General features: G+C 40.5%; 1 protein-coding gene across 1 annotated transcript in view; it reads right to left on the bottom strand.

Moving 5' to 3' along the window:
- creb3l1 (cAMP responsive element binding protein 3-like 1) overlaps nucleotides 1-22,089 on the bottom strand; it is a 36,780-nt gene extending 14,691 nt beyond the window's left edge. Inside the window, exons 1-3 of the mRNA XM_026946671.3 lie at nucleotides 21,766-22,089; nucleotides 5,182-5,386; nucleotides 1,412-1,581 (exon numbers count right to left, since the gene is read on the bottom strand). Coding sequence (XP_026802472.2) covers nucleotides 1,412-1,581; nucleotides 5,182-5,386; nucleotides 21,766-21,867 — 477 coding nt within the window. The 5' untranslated portion in view covers nucleotides 21,868-22,089. The remainder of the gene's footprint in view (nucleotides 1-1,411; nucleotides 1,582-5,181; nucleotides 5,387-21,765) is intronic.
- Nucleotides 22,090-23,099: the final 1,010 nt, after the last annotated feature.

The raw sequence follows: 23,099 nt of genomic DNA, 5'->3' as shown, positions 1-23,099 counted from the left end.
GCAGTTCAGGCCTAGAGTTCACTGAGGTGAATGCCTGACACACACACACACACACATGAGAGAGAGAGCGAGAGAGAGAGAGAGAGAGAGAAAGAACATGCTGCCTGGGCGGAGCTACAGTAGAAGCTGCCAGCTGACTACAAGAACACTTCAGGATATGTGTGTGTGTTTCATTCTCTTCCAAATGCAGCAGCGGTCCCTCTGGTTCTCAGTGTGTGTGAGGTTTATGAGAGTCCTTAGTTTTCATCCAGTGCAACTTACTGCAAACCTTTATAAGAGGTCACTTGCATTACTCTTTACATACACATAGTCCAAATGTCGGAGATCAGATGGACTACTGCAGCTATATCTTCCCTACTCCTGCGCTAGTCGGTAGAGCAGCTTCCCCAGGAGCAATAACACCAAACCACGAAAAGCATTCAGGCTCTGTTAGAGTGTTTGGCTGTTCTCCAATCCCAGGACTTCAGTGCGTGTCTTAGTGAGTGTGTGAATGGGTGAAACAGAGAGAGAGCAAGCTTTTTGTCACATAGAAGGACTATTCTGTTTGTTTTACTTTCTTATATTTTTCATTTTGAAACTGAATATAGTGATATCTAGTTGGAAGAGCAGTGTATTTTGTTTGTATTGTTTGGTCTCATACTCTCCCAACTTCATTAGGTTTCATTCAGGTGAGTTAGAAATGTACTGAATGCTCCTTCATTAGCTACTGAACAAATGAATGAAGTTAGCTAGCTTACACTGTCTCTTTCTCTGTGGTCCTATTTGCATAGTCATATTTACACAGCCCAAAAAGATGATAAATCCTGATAAACTACTGCTGTGTTCCTTAAGAGTTATGATGTTGCAGAGATGATTCAGACAAGGCAGAAGTTCAGACAAGACAGACGTTGGAAGGAAAAGAGAGGTTTCTCAACTCTGAAGCTTCACTGCTGTTTGTAACTGATTTTAATAGTAAATAAACCCTCTAACTGGGTGACTATGGATCAATAGAAAGCCTGAAAAAATATTTTGTTATTTAATGACATTTGCAATAAAATTGTCCTGCACGTGTATATATGAATTGCACATAAGCATTAAGAGACTTTGAATTCTAATGTTTCAATTGCCTGAAAAAATTACTCTACAGTACTCGAGCCACAGAAAAAAAAAAGAAAAAAAAAATCACCACTTAATTTTTGGTGTTCCATAGTGATCACTGACATTAATTAGACTCTTTTCTTCAAAATGAAAATTTCTCCAGTAAAGTATGACACTGTTTGACTGATCTGCTTGATGCAAGCAAACAGTTGATGCAGACGATATGCGGACTCAGTCCCATGATGCACCCCTGCACAACATAACTCTACAGCCCTGATTCTCCATGAAAGCTTTACTGCAGTATGAAGACTTGTTACAGTGTTTCAGGTCTTACCTTGTCGTGATTGTGGCGTCTCTGTGGTGGTGGGTTGAGGGTGATTGGCTGGGTGGCACTGCTAGAAGTGGGCATAGTGGGCGCTGGTCCAGGGGATGGCTCAGACAGGAGGTTGGGTTCCTGTTTTACCAGGATGGCAGTCAAGTCCTGACTGAATGCCCACATGCCCTCTGTGCCAGGAGAAACACATGCACTGATGATTAGCATAAGGGCAACAAAAGATAGAAGAGCTACCATGAAAACATCTGCCCAGAAAATTTACACTGAGGAAATGAACAACCTTCTGAAGAGCAATGGATGAAAAAACATCATATGATATTAATATGGTATGGAGTGCAAATTCAATGCTTTTGGGTAAAATCAGTTTTAGTGGTTTCAGCTTACGGCTTCATCTGTATTCCAATTTTACATCTGTTTTACAATTATTCATTACAATTCCATCAAATTCTTCATTGACCCATAGGACACATCTTTTACACATTGAGTTTCTACGTTTAACACATTTGATTTCCCTTCAGTCATTTAGAAATGGTTTGCTTTTATTCTAAAATATTGCAGCACCGAGTGTATAAGCAGTCACAAAGGTGTATGACTAGTAAGCATGTCAGCAAGTTATATATCACGATGCAGTGGTAGCTGGTTTGGTCATTAATGGTAGGCATGACGCATGCCTAGTGTGCCGTTTGTGTTTATGACCCAAAGGCTAACACGAAACAGCTCTCCATTATTCTCCCCAAATGAGTCCCAGGCTAAAGGACTGTGATCTGAGTGGACATTTTCCCCTCATAAGCAGAAAGGAGCAAGCAGGGGGTGTGAGGGAAGTGCTGCTTCCATCAAGCTCTTAGAGCAGAAAAAATGTACCCTCCAATCCAGGGGTCCTCGTTACCTCCACTGCGTTTTGTTTGTACCCTCAATGGAGGGATCGATAAAACATTACGTGCCCTTGTAAAAGCAGGACAGCTGGTTTTGATGTAGGGGAAAGAGAGCAGCGGGAACCTGATTACAGCAGGAGAGGAAAGCTTCTCTCGGCTTTCTCCTGTTTGAAGGAGAAGTCTAAGGATCAGGTTCTCACCGGGAGAGTCATTTTATACAAAAGATTAATTCCTTTGAGGCTCTCTAATCTAACACAATCCAAAGAAAACACGTAGGTAGTTGGCTTGACGTTAGCTACTGTGTATCAGGGGTCGATCCTCAGGATACTTCAGTTTCTCAAAGCTAATCCGACTGGATTAAACTGACAATGCCCTGTGAGTGGCCACTTAAATCACAGATTCTCTAATGGATTTCTAAATGTCTCTTCTCAGTAGCCATGCTCTAAAATGTAAAGAGTTCCTGTGCAACCAGAAGTGATGCTAAAGAAAAAAAAAACTCTGCACCATAGCATCCATAATGTGTGCAAAAAAAAAAAAAACTTGAACCGTTTACATCCTCATACCACAAGCCAATTTGGGTGTGTCTTGAAGGCCTCCACCACAATAGTTTTAGTAAAATTGCCTATAATTATTTCAATTTAGCATGCAAAACTCTCAACCCCCTACTAGACATCTCACTGGAGGCTTTCCTCCCTACAGCCAACAGCCATGTGCCACTCTGCAAGGATATTACCACCTGGGGCATGGGGGGATCCGGTAGGCTTTGAAGTTTAAGCTACAGCAGCTCTTATAGTCGGGAGCTACAGCACATCCAGCAGCGAGAGGGTGAGATGCTCATTAGTTTTGTGGAAACAAGCAAAAGGAGAGCAATAAAACATCAAGCGTCCACTTTAACAGCTACCATTACGTACATTTTTAAAAGGAGAGGCAAGAAGTGATGGGACAGGCTGCCCTGTTAACGGAATAAAATTTACACAACTTTCCCTTTACCCAAGGCATAACTGATCGGTAAAGACATTTTTGGTGTCTGTAGGATTTGGGGTGAGGTAGACTTCCATTATTTGTTAGGAACCAACTACGAAGCACAGCAAACTTTTTGTCAATTTGTATTAATTTCTTCTGGCCAAACTATGCCTTTACAGCATCTGAAATATAATTACACCTTTATCTCACACAAACTAAGCATCTAGAGTAAACATGAACAATGACTTTCCACATACTATTCCTATAATAATATGAACCATGACATAAATAAATATGCCTTAAATATCCACTGTGACCCTGATCAGGATGCAGAGGTTACTGAAGATGAATGAATGAATGAAAGTACAGAGTACTGGTCCTTGGCCTCCCTGAGGCCCTGTAGCTTTACTGTAGACCAGGACCTTGTTTGCTCCACACACACACATACACATACACACAGAGCACAAATTTAAGATGATGCAACACTTCAGATCAACCAGAACATTTTTCCACAGGCCTCACCACTCCTCAGCCTTGCCCCTGGCACACTTTCACTTTTCTCTATTTCCAGCTGAAGCAAAAAAAAAAAAAAAAAAAATCTGGAAAGCAGATACTGTCTTTATTTTATTGATGCCTGCATTCTTCTCTGGTCTTAGAGAGAGAGAGAGAGAGAGAGAGAGAGTATGTGTGCTTTGGCGCTCTGCCTGGAATCCCCAGCTTTTTCTGAAAGGCTGAGCTGCAGCTTCATCAGGGAACCCTGTGCTGCACTGGAGCTCCAGGAGAAAGGAAAGACAGAGAGAGAGAGGGGCGAGATGGAGCTTATGCAATCTAGAAGAATGAATCTTACTGCTTCATTCTGCTTTACACTGATAGGAATTTTGATCTGTGAAAAAAAAAACTAAAAAAAAGCAGAGAGTCGTGCCTTTGTCTACCCCACCTGTGTGCATGCCTGACTGTCTGGCTCTCTGTGTGCACATGTTTGTAAGTGCGTAAATGTGTGTGCGTGTGTGCCTCTTTTGGTTTTTCTGCGTATGCATGGGTGTGTATGTGCATGTCTGACTGTCTCTCTGTGTACAGTCATGTGTGTGCCAATGTTGGTGTTGTAGTCAAGTCGCTTACCCTCAAGTACTGGTCTTTATGTATGTATGCATACATTTAAAAAAAAGATTCATCTTTGTTTCTTGGAATGATTAAAGGCTTTGTAGACTAGCTCCATTTGGAACCTATAGAGGTAAACCCTCTGCTGTAGAACCTTGAAAGAATCCCCCATAGGGACAAACTCTAGAACGTTTCAGCGTAGTAGATGGAAGCGTTTTTCTAAGAGTGTACGCTAAGGCTCTGAGGTAATGATTAGATTTTGAGACCAAAAGCCAGGCTTTCCAGAGAGCAGTGCTCATAGCAACTGTGTCCTCCTCTTTCAGATGTAAGTCACTTTGGACAAAAGTGTGTGCCAAATGAACAACTGAATAATATAAGTCGAGTGTTGAGCGAGGAGTTCTCAAGTCCTAGACAAGTCTCAAAATAATCTCGCTCTTACATGCAAGTCAAGCCCAAGCCAGTAAGATGCTACTCAAGTCGAGTCAAACTCAAGTCATTAAAAGAGTTACGTGATGGTGGAGGTGGAATAGACTCTAAATCGCTGTTATAGTATAATCTAAGTGTGGACTGTCTAGAATGTAACCACACTTCACGCCCAGTATTCCTGGCATCCACTGTGTCCTGGGCCAGGATGAAAGAATGAGTACAATCTAAGTAGCGTTATTTACTGCTGAAGAAAAGTCCAATTCAAAGTCTGAGTATAAGTCATAAGCTCAAGTCCAACTTATCTCATATCACATGCAGGTGAATAAAAACTTTGAATTAAGACAGGTTTAAGTCTAAATCTAAGACTCCAGGACTACATCACCACTTGAAGCGTGCGTGTGTGTATCTAACCTGCATCGTCGTCTGATTTGATGGGCATGGAGGGGCTCTGAGGAGCCGAGTCACCGCTGAGGGAGTAGCTGTGCTCCTGCTGGATGTCGGGGTTCGGTGGCTCAAGCTCCATGTCTAGCAGCGGCGTCCTCTCAGCTAGCAGGTGATCATCGAAAAAACTGTTGAAGAGCTCATTGGAGAAATCCTCCATCTGCTCTGAGAAGTGCTGAAAGTGCAGAAGAGCTTGTTAAAAACAAACAGAGCCTCAAATATATTCATATAAAATGAGAAACTTCACTGTAAGGCCAGGACAAACTGGAAAAAATCATATAGTGGGATACACAGCAATGATTGCATTAATGTCGTGTAGGATATGGAGCTCCTGTGTGGTTTATAATTATGACTACAAAGTGTGATATATTTTTTTGTGTTTTATTTTTAAATATGGATAACTCCATAGATTAAATCCAAATGATTTTCTCTCACTTCCCAAAAACATGCCAGTAGGTGGACTGGTGACTCTAAACACAAACTAACCCAAAGTGTGTGAGTGTTAGCGTGTGAGTGTGTATGCTTGGTGCCCTGCCATGGACTGGCATCTCATTCAGACTGGACTGCTGCCTTTCCCGCAGTATTCCTGGGATAGTCTCCGGGTCCACTGTGACCCTGACCAGGATAAAGTGGTATTGAAGATGAATGAATGAATGTCACAATAATGTTACAATATATTTTAATAGATTCAATCGGATCGATTTTGGAGTACACAGACTTTGCATAGCCACTTTACATTTGCATCTGTGTTAAGTTTCTGCTAGTGATTCCTCAATTTATAAATCTTCATGAATCAGCAGATTCCAGAAAACCTTTTACAATTTTTTTTCTGGAATTTTATCTTTGATATTTTGAACCCATCCTCTGAAGTTGTCTCATATTCAGAAAGTGTAATCTTGTACGCAAACTACATTCTTCTGTTTGAGTTGGTGTGTGTGTGTGTGTGTGTGTGTGTGTGTGTGCGTGTGCATGTCAAGGCTATTTATAATAGCAAGGCGTTTATGTGGAAGTGTGTTTGCTGAGCAGGAGTGTAACAAAGGTGTGTGAGGACCTGATGATGTTTACATCCTGGTATGTGAGTGATGCACCTGTGGAGTACACGTAAGAGCAGCAGATGACGTTAACACTTACACTCACACCCACACACACACACATATACACACCATAGTTACACATTTTCACCAGGATATGAGGCACACTCTCCAGCTGTGTGTTCCCACGGAAACCCTTGACCGTTTGTTGACATGCACAGAAGTAAAGATAGAGGTAGTTTTGCTGCTCTATATCACTCAAGCAGTTTTAAATATAATCCAAACAATACTTTAAATATTTAACACTTCATTTACTACAGTTGGGAAACTAAGCTTAAGAATTTACTCTGACTTTCTCAGTCTAACAGATGACTGTGAGGAGAATGGTGCTGTGAAATACTTGAACACTTTAATACTTTACTGCAGTGTCCATAGGGGCAGGTGGGGCAGAACCCCAGCATACATATATACATATACATATACATATACATATATATATATATATATATAACATCGTAACATTATTGTGACATTCATTCATTCATCTTAATCTTCATAAAGTCTTTTTCACAACTTCATACATTTTAAATTCCATGGAAATATTAATGAGCTCTTTTGAGTGAATAAATATATTTGAAAATAATTGCTATATGTTAAACCTACAGTATGTTGCTATTTGACAGATATAAGCCGATGTTCCATTGATTTGGTCGTCTTTTTTGATATTTCTCAATCTTGGGCCAGCATGCTCACTGCCCCTTTTAGCTCCTTTTTTCCATAGTTATTATTGCACCTAGTGGTCAAAAATGGGAACTGCAACAAGTGCTAATAGAGACACTTTGGGGCAGGAATCACGCGGCCCCATGCTCGCATTATGAACATTTTCAGTGAAGGAGGACCCGCAGACAGGATGGTTAATGACAGGGTTGCCAGGGTCTTTTTTTGAACTCCAAAAATAATCTAGTTTAATAATACTACATGGCTGCCAAGACCTTGTTTTAGAGCAAATAAACAGAATTAAATCTAATAAATTTCCACAAACAATGGCAAAGTAAGTGCAGGCCATATGTATATGATGGACAGAACCATTTCTACTGTAAGATATACTGCAAAGATTGGGAGAGGGAAAGGGGGATTATGGAGTGGATAATGTCCGTACATCAGAAATATTTGTGCACCACAATGACCTTGTTCCCCAAAACCTGGCAACCCTGGTTAATGATATTAGCTCGACTGCATGCACCTCACACACTGTAACAACAGCGATAGAAACCCACCTGATGTACTGAACACAGCTGAACAAGATACGTCTAAAACCGCTAAAAACAAGCTGCTAGACTGTACGCTGGATAACTGTATGTTGTCTGCTCAAAACTGGTTACAATTACGGGGTACTCTAAAATATTCGGTAGATAAAAGCCTATAGCATAAGTCAAGCGTGATAACCTCTCCACTTAATTTTGTTTGAGGCTATGTTGCTATTACTATTTTCCTGCTCCACCAAAATCTATGATCACGAGCCGCTGCTGTTGTGTTGCGCAGATATAGTAGAGTGGATTGTGTACCCCGTTTACACGGATAAAGCTGAGGGTTTACTGTACTTCCTGTAAAATCAGAGCAGATAATCAGGAACCAAGCTCTCATAATTCAGTTGCATTTAAGTAATGGCATCTTGTGAACACCGTGGCTATGGGGTGCACTTATTGACGCAACCCTCCTGTTGTCAGAAGCAGTCTAATCACTATAGCTGAGTGCACAAGCATAAACAGTCCCACCCTGAATCTTTGATGTGCGACAGGAGGTTCCTGTTGCTGATCTGCGTGGCGGATATGGCGACGGACCTCAGTAATCCAGACTCAACCAGAGGAGCGCGTACGTGCATTTTTAGGAGCAGAACTGCAGTGTTTTATCAGAATGAGCATGTGGACATTGCAATTAGCTGAGACAGGATTAAGCAATGTTTTGACCCTTCTAGGCCAGAGGAGAAGCAGAAAATCAGATGCTAACGATTAAAATTGTAATAGCCTTAGTCATGCCTAAGATACACAGGGAAGACAGAAATGTCACAAATTCAGCATCTAGGAGCTTTTTTATCATCAAATTCTGACAGGAAGACAGTCTGCTGTAGGAGTCAGAACTTTGTTGTAGGTTCCCCAGAGGTACAAACTAAAAAAAAAATCATTGAGAGTGCTACATTAAGATGATGTTTTCTTTCACATAGCCCAAAACCTGTTCCCATCTGCACAACCCTGAAATAAAATAAAGTTATGGTTTCAGAAAAGTAACGTCCAGCTCACTGCTTGACATGTAATTTGGTAAATTTTTGGAAATCTTTTTGTTTGTCATTTATAATGTGTGCTTACTCATGCACAGGTCTTTAAAAAAGTACTTTCAAGGGGAATTTGGTTGTTCCTCTGGGGAAACCACTAAAAGTTTGTTATATTACCCTACAACAAAGTATTTGCAATTTGGAAATGCCAATCAGCCTACAACACATGTCTCTGAGGAAACCCCCAAAGCACAGGGAGAACATGCAAACTCTGCACACACAGGACAGAGGCAGGATTCAAACCCCCAACCCCAGAGAGGCAAGGCAAACCACCAAGTGCTAACCACCAAGCCATCGTGCCATCCTTGCACATTTCTTTATTTCTTTATTTATTTATATTGAAGCAAAAAGACTAAATGGCCTTAATCTGTTTCCCCAGCTGAGACGGTCTGAGACTCGCTACAGATGATCTACAGAAAAGGGCTGCATGTAGCACCATTAATGATTTGTCCCTCTGGGGGAAGGTTCTATTTAGAACCCAAAAACTGGGTTTCCCCATCATAAAAAGGAAATCCTGGACCACTAACTACTCAAAGAACGCATAAGGAACTTTTTTTTTTACATGAAAATCCTCCTCTGCATGCTGCATGGGTACAGAATATGAAATCTTCTGGAGAAGCAGTTTCCAGCTCCAGACTGGGCAAGATGATGCAAGAGCACACTACTGATTCAAGGGCTCTGAAATTCCACATCTGGAATTCAGACAGATGGAAAGAGCGACTGAGTGAAAGCGAGGGAGGGAAGTGAATTCCAGACTGGCACATGGACAGCCGGGTCTCCAAGGGGTGCTAGACGGTGAGCGAGATTGTGCGTAACCTCCCAATGGCCTCGGCACAGTCTCAGCACAGCTCCCTTAGTTCCAGTCAGGACCTGGAGGAGTAAAAACAGGGCTTTTCTTTTCCCTCCCTCCTCTCCTTCTGCCTGACTCTCTCCACCTGATCCATTCAACATTCCACCACAGATGTAAAAAAAAAAAAAAAACCTTTTTAATTTTACTGATTATGGCGAGACATCTGACTGCATTTGACACGTCTGATACATGCAGGCATCATCAGAGTGAGTGTAGGAAGAAAGAAAAGTTAAAGTTTTGCTAAATTACATGGTAGGTAAGAGCGACTGGCTGTCTGAGAATGTTGATCGTATGGAGACTGTCGGATTTACAGGTGAGATCAGATCAAAAGCGAGAGACAGAAAGAGAGGGGGGCCAAAAATTGCAGTATTATCTGCATTAAATGCTTTAGGGAAATAAATAGTTGTTTCACCAGCATGAGATGCTCCACGCATGGCAGTAAAGTGGGTGTGTTAGTAGTTGTGTGTTAGTCTGTGCTCCAGCTGGCTCCACTGGGAGAATGTTCAGTGTGTTCAGATGGTGCAGATGGCTCACACAAACACACCACAAACACTGCTCATCTAACAGAGGCAATACTCAGAAACCTCTTAATGACCTGGAAAAATCTACTCTATTATGTCTAAGTGTCCAACTTGTTAAAAGTGCTACACAGATGTAATTAAATTGAACTGACTTACATTGTACTGTGTCAAATATATATCAAAAAATCCAATCCAATATCCAATTCTGCCTTTCACTGCACTGCATGTAATGCAACTTTATATTGCAATGCTTGTAATTTAGAGCCACACTCTGAAACAAGACAAATCCTCCACAATTTGTGCATCTCTTTCTCGGTTCGGACCGTGCAGAGAAATTGCAGTTGGTGCTTTCTCACTCCCCCCCCTGCATGTGTGCACAGGGCTGTAGTTGTGGTTTTAGCTTTGTGTAACCTTTGATTTTATCTAAACTGTAATACGGTGAATAAAGAGAGGCATTTCTGCAGAAGAGTGAGAGGCTTCTTCTTTTCAGAACTTCATTTCAAAGACATCATTTTGTCCCGGCATGCACTACAATAAAGGAAACTCATTAACCTGGCTTTGCAGTAACACACCAGCTTATGTGCTTGAAAGATGAAACACAGAATTAAATATTTTCACTGGATTTAGTGTGACAGTTCTCAAAGGGGGGGTCCAGGAACTCCCAGTGGGTCTGCGACTTGCAGTCACGGGGGTCTGGAATTGTATTATTATTATTATTATTATTATTATTATTATTATATTTTTATTTTTATCGTTTAATGATGAGGTGATGGTAGATGTCACTATGAACTACTATTAATTACTATTGTTATGGAGTTAGGGTTAAATAAATATAAAACCTATTTCACTGTTCACGTGAATTGACTAGTTTTTAAAATGACATTCGTGACACTAGTGTGTTTCTATAGCAAGTGTTTAATTTCATAATCATTCATAATCATTATTCATTTTGGGTTTAAAAAACAAGCATAAAATATCAATCCAGTCATTCAGTAATTATGATGAAACTAATAGGAGCAGTATGCAGATATTAGAGTGAGGAATGTAAGTCTGAGCCTGAAGGATTCTGGGAGTTTACAGGGTTTGGTTAGGAAAAGTGCTGGTTATACAACGCAGAAGGTTTTGTCTGTAGCTGTTTGGGTTCTGAGGGTAGAAAGTTCAAGGAAAAAAAAAAAAACACACACACACAATAAATCAATATGATTGCATCCATTTGCCTTTTGGGCTTAATATTAGAATTGTTGAATAGTTCTACTCCAGTGAGTATTTGCTATGATCATAAACAGATCTGTGATTTTTTTTTTTTGGTTACAAAAAGTTTGAGAAAAAAAAGGAAGTTTAAGAACCCTCTAATAATCCCCAGGCTACACAAAATATTATAAATAATTATAAATTGATAGTTTGTTTGCCTTCTAAATGTCCTAGCTGCTAATGCCAGTTGAATGTGTGGATATTTTATTGTCTGAGTGGAAAAGGAGAGCAGGATCAGATTGGACCGCACGTGCACAGTGTCCTTCTCCTCCTGCACTGCTCCCAAACTCACAGCAGCATTCCAGGTGCCGGCGAATGTCTTTCCTCGGCCACGCCCCCGACACGCACCGCATTCCATTGGCCAGTTTCTAGCCCTGGCGGCGCTCCAGCCAATCGGAGCGCGGTATGCAAATGAGGCAGCCGTCCGTGCGTCTTTTGGAGCAGGGGTGCAGGGTGCGCATGGAGGAGCGCGACGTAAGGGAAAAACAAAAGAGGCGATAACAGCGTGGAAACGTGAGCTGAGTGAGTGAGACATCCAAGTTCAGCAGTGTGTGGAAAAAACTACACTTTATACTGCAGGCACAACTCGTTCTGAGTTAATGAGTCACACAAGAGTGGAAACTCGTTTCACTGGGAGGAAAGACCCAGAAGGAGAGAAAGCATTTCTTCAGGAGTTCAAGCTGTAGTGAAATGATCTGCTTATGCAGAAAATGAATATGCTGTAACTTTGACTTGTATTCATTCATCTAGAGATAAATTATGTAATAATAATAAAAACACACACACACACATCTTTTTTTGATTTTAGGAATGCTATCACAGTGCATTAGTTGCTCTCTTAGGTTCACACTGTTCATGCCAGACTCACACATCTGTTCTTTTAATGGCAGCTCACATTCTACAAGTCATATTACTGCTGGCAGAGCAACAATCCCAGCTGAGAAAGATCAGATGCCAGATCATTCACAGCAGCTGAGAAAGATCAGACTCGCTGTCAGAGCCCCAGCTCACTGAGGGTAATATCCGATCATCGCGGAGTCACACTCATTAACTGCGCTTTATTAATGAAGCAGACACAAGGGAGAAATGCAGAGGTGTAAAGTGTGCACTGAGTCAACAGGCGAGCACACGTCTATTCTACTACTTATTTTCAGTCACAGTCAGACCCGCATTCATTCTGAAGTCCTGGCTCTCCCTTCTGAAGTGCTGCTGTACCTCCCAGTCTCTCTCTCTCTCCCTCTCTCTCTTTCTCTCTCTCTCCCCTCCTCCTCTGCCTCTTCCTCCTCCTTGTCCTGCTGCTGGTTTTCTAATTCCAACTTTAGATCGTTCTTAGTTCTGCCATCAGGCACAGAGGCTAGGGAACCACAACCACAGCAGACAGTTAGTCAGGGGAACAGGCAGACGTCATGGACTACTGTTTCCCTTCCCCCATCCAGCAACCACCGAGGGCCGACGGCATCCTTCATGGCTTATGTCTGGATTTACAGATTTGTAGGGGTGTAACAATACATTGTGACATGACGCATCGTGATGCAAAAAAAAATTGATGATGTGCATTGTGGGAATGTGTTATTCACATTGTTTAAATCAGCATTCTATTAATTATGCATCTAATGCAATTGTACTGTTTAAACTCCGGAGGTCCAAATCTGCACAACCTATAAAATATATAGAAAGCACTTAGATAGCTCTGGATCGCAACGACCGACCCACATTATAGGTTATACGGTTACACAACCATGTTAAAACCATTTAAAAATGGCTCTTCAGTAGCTTTCAAATGACACCAGCCTTGCGCCGCTGTGATCTTCCTTGACTGAGAATGAGGCCGTGGAATCTGGTCATTTTAGCTGACTTTGGAGCTCTATTTCCAGTTAAAATGACACCTCAGATTCTGCTGTAGAGCTCATTGTTTCGATCAATCATTTTCCCCAGGTCAAAGATTTTGTTTATTCAATCAAATTTTTGAGAGATTTTTATTTATTTATTTGTTTATTTATTTATTTATTTATTTATTTATAAGTTATGGTGAACCTATAGAACATTTAGTTTGCAGTATTAAACCAGTATTAAACAATTTTTGATTTATTTAGTTTTATACAGACAAAAATATGCATTGTTTTGCATTATTTATGATAAAGAAATAAAAAGGAGTTTTTTCAGTCATAAATTTTCTTCATTAAAATTTTGTCCAAATTATTCTGAGAATCGAATTGAATCATATATCGTGAAGCCATTATTGTGAAGCGAATCTAATCATGACTGAAGTGTATCGTTACACCCCTACAGATTTGCACTGATGTGTTATTTTTTACTCTGCAATCACAGATCACAAATTAAATGTGATTTCCTGTGGGCCTCTGAATCCTCAGACCTTCTTCTGTTAGCTACACTGTTACAGTGCTCCCCCTTTCCTCTGCATTTTAGTGGCCTTTAATTTAGCATGAATAGACTCTGGAGCACAAAGCCAAATAAATGCCTGACGCAAACCCAACTAGCCAAAGGGAGTGGGCCTTTAACTGATCCATGCAAAGTCAGAAGACACTGGAGTTCCTTAAACTACAATTTATCTGCTGACAAATTTGTTCATAATGCCACATAAATGTCAAAGTACATTCCCTCAGTGTCTATAATGAATATGTCATAGATATTTCATACTAACTGTACAGTTATTTCCAGGGTTGAACATATGCTTCTAGGTTAGCACTAGTATGCATGGGAAAACAGAGAGGATCCATATGTACATGAGCTCAAGGACTTTTGCAAACATTGGCACTTGTCTACCATGTTTACCCTCAGCCTGAAAGGAACAGGTTCTTGAAACACTGCCGTGGGGGTCTAACGGGCTGTTTGATAAAGAACTACGGGCAGAACTGGGGGAGGTTTAAGAGCTCAAATCCAGTGTGATGGCAAAAATTACTAAATGAAAAACTACTATGCACATTCCTAAACCAAACATAACTGATTGCTTGGGATGCCATTTGACTGAATCCAAATCCTCAACGCTAGTCTGCTGTAAGCCTGCACCATCCTACCAGTGTGCTCCAGTTTCATCTTCTCCCCTGAAGTGTTTGGACAAGAATAAGGCCTGAACGAGAGGGATGGTATTTATATGTGTGTCTGGTATATATTTGTATCTGATTTAACCAAACCATACATCAGTGTCACATCTTGCAATGTGTGTGTCTCTAATTCAAGTGGCATGTGGACCAGCTAAAACCCAACAATATCTATAAGTCAGTAAAATTACACTGCTATTAACCCTAGCAGGAGGAAATGTCTCTGCGATTTAGGATTAGTATAAGGTTAGGATGCACTTTTAGTGCTACTAGGTCTATGATTGAGTGATTCCATGATTGCGGTGCCATTTAGCCCTTCTCTTAACACTAACACTGACTCTAACAGAACATGTAAGAATGTAAGAATTTTCTATGAGATGTCCTTCCTGACAGTGGCAGAATTTTGCTCTTAAATATGGACAATATGGACATTCTAAATGGTCCATATTAAAATTATTATTATCTTAAAATTAATAAATTACTTTTATAAGTAATTTATTATAGACTTTTATAGTCTATAATTTGAGTAAAGTTCAAAGTGAGTCAGTCAGTATCACAGTATCACTGAAAAATGATAAGACAATGAGAAGACTACATGATTTTCTTTTTCCCATGATTTACAGGAAGTTTGGATGATGCAGTTTCCAGTTAAATATGTGATGTGTACTATTCTAAATATTTCAGAGGGGTGAATGTGTTCAGATAACAGGGTTGAGTGAATTTGAATATGTGAATATGAATTTTCATTATAACCCATCATGGTGGACTCATGGACAAAGATGTTTCAAGCCTGAAATTTTAAAACTGATTCACAAAAAGCTGTTTTTAGGAACAGTAGATAGGTTTTTATTCATGTTTATGTTATGCTGTTTTAATGTTTGTTATCTTAAACTTATATTTGCAATTGCAATATCCGTTATGTGCCATTACTTCATATATATATATATATATATATACACACAAATGTAATATCAGTGGAATACAAAAGGCACCACAATCATGGAAATCATTACAGAGACAAAATTGAAGTGTGAATAAATAAATAAATAAATAAATAAATAAATAAGCTAAAGAGAGATGTTTACTCGACCATAAACACAATGCCTTAAAGGAATTTTATTAGAGGTATTAGATGAGTTTATTGGAGTTAGAGGTGTTTTTTTTTAACCAAATCTCTATTTATTGCCTCTGTAGCACTTGCAGCGATTGGACACCAATGGACAGCAATTTCAATTTCAAACCTCTTTGATTTGCAAGGCACTTATAATGGAAGGCTGTCGTTAGGTCAGTCAATAAACCACATGAACTTTCATGAACTTCTTGGGTCAAATGTATTTGTAAATTTAGCTGTAAATCTTTGTAATTAGTTCTTCGTGGGATGGTGTTCCTTTTTCGGTGTTTTTTTTTTTTGGTGTTCCAAATAATTTATAGGTATGCATAACCAATGTAGTCAGCTTAGCTCAAAATAAACATGGCGTTAAGTGCACTTACCACAAAACCTTCAGGAAAATGAAAGGAACCAGAATAACTCTTCATTGTATTTCTCCAGTGCTCAAAAGTTTAATACGCTGTTATAAGAAAAGCTTTGGGAAGACCTTGGAGCATGTTTCATTGTAAGGCTTCAGCTGGAAGAGTGTAATGGTTGTATTAATGAATTCCCGTACTGTGAGGCTTCTGTTATAAGTGAGTTTAAAGTAAACTCCTTTTGTTTTCTTTTCTTTTCTCTGCACAAAGAAACCTGCTAAAATTCTCACTTGTGCTAATCATACGTACTCTACAGATAGCTCGGATACAGATCAGGATTAGGCTGAAAGCATTTCAAGAATGTGAAGTATTGCAGTCGCACTGAATTGCAGTGAGCCATGGCATCTTCATCTACACCACTCTAGTGCTTCTCAGCTAGCTTCATGACCTCCAGCTCCTCAGAGCCTCGGGAGCAGGAGGAGTCCAGACATGACACTGATCTCTCCTCTTTCAGCTGGAGCAGCTGCAGATGCTGCAGAAGAATGAATACAAGAAAGCACACTGAACGACAGGTAACTGAGACCGTATCTGCCCAAACCAGCTAGGAACATGTCGAACTGATCTATCTGATCTCAAATCTACCTGCAGGCATTGTGTTGGACACTCCTCCCCATCCCAGAAAAAAGCCATCATCAGGCTACATTATGTAATAGGAAATAGGAGATTTGAATAGTGTGAATGCATGACTGGGCTTTTCCCATCAAACCCATAACCACTGAACACTTTTGAATCAAAGCAGCTCAAGACACCATCATCATCATCATTTTTCTAAAACTTTCCAACAAGAGAGAGGTGGACAGCTTTCAGGAAAGTGCAAAAACCTCCCACACACTTTGAGAACTAAGCAAGTGTGTGTGTGTGTGTGTGTGTGTGTGAGTGAGAGATTATACCTCACTCTGCCCAATTGTCCTCATCAGTAATGTAGTCAAGAGATATGCATATTTAACCTTTTGACAGCGAACTCCATGCCGTCATCATGCAAGAACACTGTTAGAAACACGTCTGACTCCCCTGCTGACGTCACACAGCTAATTCTGTTAATAACAGGATCACATGGTGGGGTTGCTAATGATCACCATTGTTATGCAGCCATGTTCAGCCCAAAGGGGGTTGTCGTTATTATCAGAATCAGAATCAGAATCATCTTTATTGCCAAGTACCGTGGGTTTACATGTACAAGGAATTAGGCTCGGTGTACTGGTGCTTAGTAATAACAGTAAAATACAAGAAATAAAAATAATATTAATAAGGTAAACAAATATAAAAATAAAAATATAAAAATTTAGGAAAATAAATAATATAATAATTTTTTAAAATTATTTTTATTTTATTTATTTATTTATTTTTATTATTATCAGTCCACTATTCAGAGACATAAATAAAGTCTAACAGGTGGCTGGTATAGAGCATTATTAGCAATCTAAAAATAAAGACATGAAGTAAACCATTGTTCATTTTCAAACAATTCAGCTAAAGGTAAAGTGTTCGGTGCAGAGTAAAATGTATATGAGAGTAATGCAGATGGCTCGCTCCCCATTTTTCCTTCCCGCTCTCGCTCTCTTTGTATATATTGGAAATTATCTAACTATTCTAAGCCCTCATTGTAGTCTGGAGTGCAGGAATGCATCTCTTCTTACCCTTTTCCACCTCTCTCTCTTCCTTTTAAGATGATCCTCTATTCCACCATCCCCGATTTCCTTCTTCCTCCTCACCGTCACTCCTGAACTCCCTAAATCCCCAAAGTATTAGGGATTGGTTGGATCCCAAATCTCCAGTGACAAGGACTAAAATTTTGTATCTAATCATTATTGGTACTAAAAATACATTAATCAGCTAAATCTGTTGAATAAAGTCATAAAAATTGGAACTATGTAAAGGAACAGAGAGTTATTTAACCTTACCTGACCTGTTACATTTGTACATTTTATAAGGATCAGTAACCAGAAATCAGTGCAAATCAAAACAAATACCAGAATGTGGCCAGTGTGGTGACAGCTTAATGAGCCCAGGAAGGGAAATGTTAGGATCTGATAGAATGAAAAGGTTCTTATACCAACAAGCACTAGCTGTCAGGACTATATAATCACAGAACATCACAGAACATTACCAACACACCTCCTGGCTCTCTACTGTTCAGGACAGGTGAGACTCGCCCGACCTGTAAGTGCCATAACTATTATTTATCAAAGGGATTCAGACATGCTTAGCAAACCACACTCGCGTGGAACAAAGGCTTGCATAGTGCATTATGCAAATAAGCTTGCTGCGTCTGTTGCGTGCTACATTTCTGTGAACTGACGTAGCCGTTACAGTGCGTCAGAGAAGAAAAAAATATATAACACAAAGTTAATATTGAATATTTAATGCTATTCAGTAATTAAAGGACAACTCCTGATCTCATGCTTCTGACCGTTTTTAATAACACGATTTTTAAATTTTAGTGATGAACAGAATAGTTTAGATAGATTAGACTTAGATTAGATCATAGCACTCTTCATCCTGATTGGTCATAAGGTGTTGATTAATTTTTTATAACAGCAGCTCTGACAGTATTTCTGGCTGTAGTTCAAATCACGGCTTTATATTAATGAGATCATTTTAATATATTATTGTTTCTAGTTTATTCACAGGAACATGCTCCACATAATGTAATGATAAACAGATTTAAAAACGTGTCCTTATTTAACAGACAAACATATAATTGATGATATGTCATTGATAAGGTGAAGTTTTCTGTAAGATAATCTTCAGTTTTATGGAAGGAGTCTCCAGTGTCAGCGCTTTATAACGGTCAACTGAATGAAAAAAGAGAAGCTGGTGAGAGAACAACCGTTTGTTCTGTGGGTGCTGCTATAAGGTAAGTGATAACAGGAACTAACTTGTTTCGAGGACGTTCCACAAAAGTAAAACGTCTCAGTCTTTAGAAATTAGTCGCTGGAACATTTACTGTGATATAAAAGAAATAAAACACTTGTGCTGTTATAGGGTTAAAAAAAAAATCAACGTTTGTTGTTGATTGTTTTCCTATAACAACATGTTTAACAGGTTGGCTAATGTTAAATACATTGTTGAAAAAGCTAGTTCATTAGCAGTTACCAGCTAGCTAGCTACCTGGGAGAGCAGGAGGTCATCGGGGGTGTTGCCAAATATATATTGAGATATATTCGTACATCCTGTACATCCTAGGTCCTAGCTGTAGACATGTTTTCTGATCTCTCATCTCTCTCCATATAAATAAATATGCCTCTATTATATTATATCTATTAAATATGTATATATATGTATATATATATATATATATATATATATATATATATATATATATATATACACGCACACACACACAGAGACAGGAAGATGACTGTCACAATATAATCAGTCAACTATATTATGTGAATCTCAAAATTCTGCTAAATTAAACCTGAACACAAAAAGAGTTAGGCACTTTAATGAAAGCAGCGTCTTTCTGCTCAACTTCAACAAAGTCCTGCGGGATCTTAAACAAACAGTAGAATGTGACTTCCACCCATAAACATGAGCCTTGCAATTACCCTAAACTTAGGGTCTATACACACACACACACACACACACACACAACCACAGAGTGGAGGAATTCCTGGTTATAAATAAATCTCTGAAATGACCCACCTACACTTATACCCCATAATGGCAGAGTAAAACAAATGCACTCTATTATCTATGCCTGAGGGTGTGGGGTGTGTATGGGGGGGTGTGTGTGGGGTGTGTGTGTGTGTGTAGACTGGGGGTACAGAGTGCTGCTTCTTCCCTGAAGGAACAAAGTGAACCATTCATTGAACCTGTCAGGGCAAGAATCTCACATACTCACCTCATAGCAGAGCAGAGCGACACACAGAGCACTCACACATACATAACTCTATTGCTTTCTGTTTCTCTCAAGCTTAGACACAAATACACACAGAGTCATCAGTTATCTTACCACTATCATTTTATCTCCTCTCTCTTATTCTTGCTGTGCATTTTTTTCCCTCTCTCAGCATTATTTCAGCAAGGACTTGACTGCACAGCTGCTACTAAGCACCAGACATCTGGACTGAATCCTTTGTAGACATAATCACACACACACACACACACACACACACATACACACACCTCCAGCCAAGTCAACCCTAACACACAGTGAATTAGTGAGCGCTTAGCTCTTACCAAAGACCCTCATTTGGAAATTGTAGCACTCTGGGACAACAGTAGACTGCTTGTGTGTGGAGGTCAGACACAGCAGACTGTATGCTGTTTCATTCTAGTGACATGATATTCATCAGCTTCCTTGAAGAAAAAAGGTCAAAGCCTAAATAAAGGCTGTCTGGTCTTGCCTATACTGGAGCATGCACTGTTTATGTCTCAGGCCTCAGTGAGGGCTAGTTTGTGCCTGGCATGAGTGCGTCATGGATCAAATCAAGCCGTGGAGGAGGGGGTGTCCTAATGAATCACATACGGATGCTACCCTCCTCCACTAGTCAAATACTCAGAATCCTCAGCACTCCTGTGCTACTTTATTGCACCAGATTCAGCCTGACAACAGAGCAGAGGTGATTTCTGCACTTGTGACTCCCTTTCTGCTGATATCTCAAGATGTGCACTTTCCAGAAGCAGACTCACCCCAGCTTTAGTGGATAATCTCTCCTGGATAGTGTAGATTTGTACCTAAGAACTGCTGCTGTAATCGTAAAGTGATGACGCTCATACTGAACATCCTTACAGCACACTTATCACTGTCCGACTTCTACAACTGTATCAGAGTAATGATGTATAATCTCACAATCTGTGCCACCCAGAGGAGGATGGGATCCCTTTTGAGTCAGGTTCCTCTCACGGTTTCTTCCTCAGGTCATCTCAGTGAGCTGCTGCTGTCGTCTCTGGCTTGCTCATTAGCAATCTAAATATACACCCAAAGTTCTGTAAAGCTGCTTTGTGGCAATGTCTTTTGGTAAATTGGAATTGAACAGGTCTGATTCTTGGTTGAAACGACTGTCTGTGCTCAGAAAGCAACATTTCAAATTTGCAACAATTTGCACAACTAAAGCTAGCTGAAAAGTTTCAAGGGTTAGGGATGAGGTTAGTACCTAAAGGTTAGTACTTTTTTTTTTTTTTAACAACTCCTTGCATGAAAATGGACATCAGTCTCTCCTGTTTGTTTGCTGTTATATGATGATGAGATTAGTTTGGACTGAGAATGACAGAGACTGCCACAGAGATAAAAGCAGAGCATGAAAAACAAGGAGTGATGTGTGAGACATGTTCTAGCCTGCTCCTGGGTGTGAGAGTAAGTTTGAAACATTTACTGGTTGAAATATTTGTAATTAAAATGCAGCAGTAACTGCAGTGTTTCTGTGTGTAACTTCTGATCCCAGTGCAGAAAGTCAGCCTGCTCTCTGGCCCGGATTAAACAGGAGCTTCACCACCCGGATGCAGCAACCAGGATCTAGGCTTCCTGGGGGCGTGGCCTGCTAAGCACACAAACTTCCAGTCACCGCCCACTCTCTCTAAAGGACCCGCCCACTGGTGCTGGAGGAAAGCGCTTCCGCTCTCCCAGCTGTGCAAACTTCACAGCTGGCTAACTCCAGACTTCTTGTTAAAACTTAATTTGCAAGAGAATGCGCGAAGAACAAACATACAAGTAAACAAATGTGTGCGACTCGCACCATGACATGCACAGTGACGTCAGTAAACCGGTGCATTCTGTCGTCATAACCAGGGGAAAGTCTGGTGAGATCCACAGGGATCTGTCACAGGGATCTGTCACAGGGATCTGTCACAGGGATCTGTCACAGGGATCTGTCACAGGGATTGATTAGAGAGACAGCTTCAGCACGAGTGAAGTGCAATGCAACCTTATCAAAGTCATCTGTTTTGGTTTTTTTTTTCCCTCTGGAATCAGAGGAAACTAAGGCAGGAAATGAGTTTGGTCTTTCTGTCCTGTCTGATAGATCTGAAAGGAATAAACACTTACCACATTGGTCAGGAAGTCGGACTCGTTCAGGTCCTCCAGGTCCAACAGGTTGGGATTAGGGAAAAGTTTGTCCGAGGCGAAACTGTCCAATATGGTGTCCATACTGGTGATGAACACAACTCGATTTGATAAATAACGTCTCAAATGGGTAACACCAAACTGTAAAATGTAATTATTCAGTGAGAGAAACTTGCAGCCCTTCTGCAGCCTCAGGCACTCGCACTGCTGTGGTGTGTGCTGTGTCCTTCATCCGAGGCGGAGGAGTGCTGGATTCACTCTGTCCGGGTCAGTGTGAGTGAGTGAAAGCGAGCTGTGTGCGCGTGTCTCTGCTAAATGTCTCATTCATCAGCGCTGTCCCCAAAGAGCAGCACAGCTCATGAATATTATAATGAGCCCCGCCCCACTTTCGCTCTTTAAACACGCTCTGTTCACGCCCACTGCGCGCTCTGCTTAAAGCGACAGTACCTCATTTACCGAGTTGTTCAATAACTGCCAGAATAAACTCTGACATTAAATCCGGCACATACGATTTAAGCAAGAAAGATCTTCTAACCTGTATAAAGCACATGAAATATCTTCCTTTTTAGTATTTGGTGCATGGTGTGTCTTTCATTCAGTTATCTTCAGTAACTGCTTCATCCTGGTGAGGGGTGAGGGTCAAGGTGGATCTGGATCCAGTTCCGGTAACAGTGGGTGTATAGCAGGAGAATTCACGCCTGTGATGAGACACAGTGCATCACAGAGCACCATGCACACACACATTCACATTTAGGGGCGTATCCAGTCCACCTATCTGCATGTTTTTGGACAGTGGGAGGAAACTGGAGAACCCAGTAGAAACCCACGTAAACATGGGGATCAAACCAGGAACCCTGGAGCTGTGAGTCCACCACATGGTGCATCCTGACTTCAGAAATTTGCAGCAAAAACAGCAAGGTCACTGGGGAATTCCTTGTACATAGATCAGGGGCGTCCAATCTCATTCAGAAAGGGCCAGTGTGAGAGCAGGTTTTCATTTCAACCAAGTAGCAGCCACACCTGATAGTCTATTGAAAGCCAAGATCAACTGATTAAACAGGTGGAATCAGGTTTGGCTCGTGCTTGATTGGAATGAAAACCTGCCCTTTCTGGATAAGATTGGACACCCCGACTCCTAACAAAGAGGTGGCCTGTCTTCTTCTTTAAACGGTTCAGTAACACCGAATCTAAGGAAACATGCATTTAACCACTGAACAGATGTATTAACTCATTTCAGGCAACAATATCTCGGTTTTAGGTTACTTTGCTGCTAATAACTGCATTTTAAATAAAGAACAGGGTTGAAAGTAACAGGG

The sequence above is a fragment of the Pangasianodon hypophthalmus genome, chromosome 25 (genome assembly GCF_027358585.1).
Source record: "Pangasianodon hypophthalmus isolate fPanHyp1 chromosome 25, fPanHyp1.pri, whole genome shotgun sequence".
Lineage (NCBI taxonomy): Eukaryota > Metazoa > Chordata > Actinopteri > Siluriformes > Pangasiidae > Pangasianodon > Pangasianodon hypophthalmus.
This window is presented reverse-complemented; position numbering and strand designations above follow the sequence as displayed.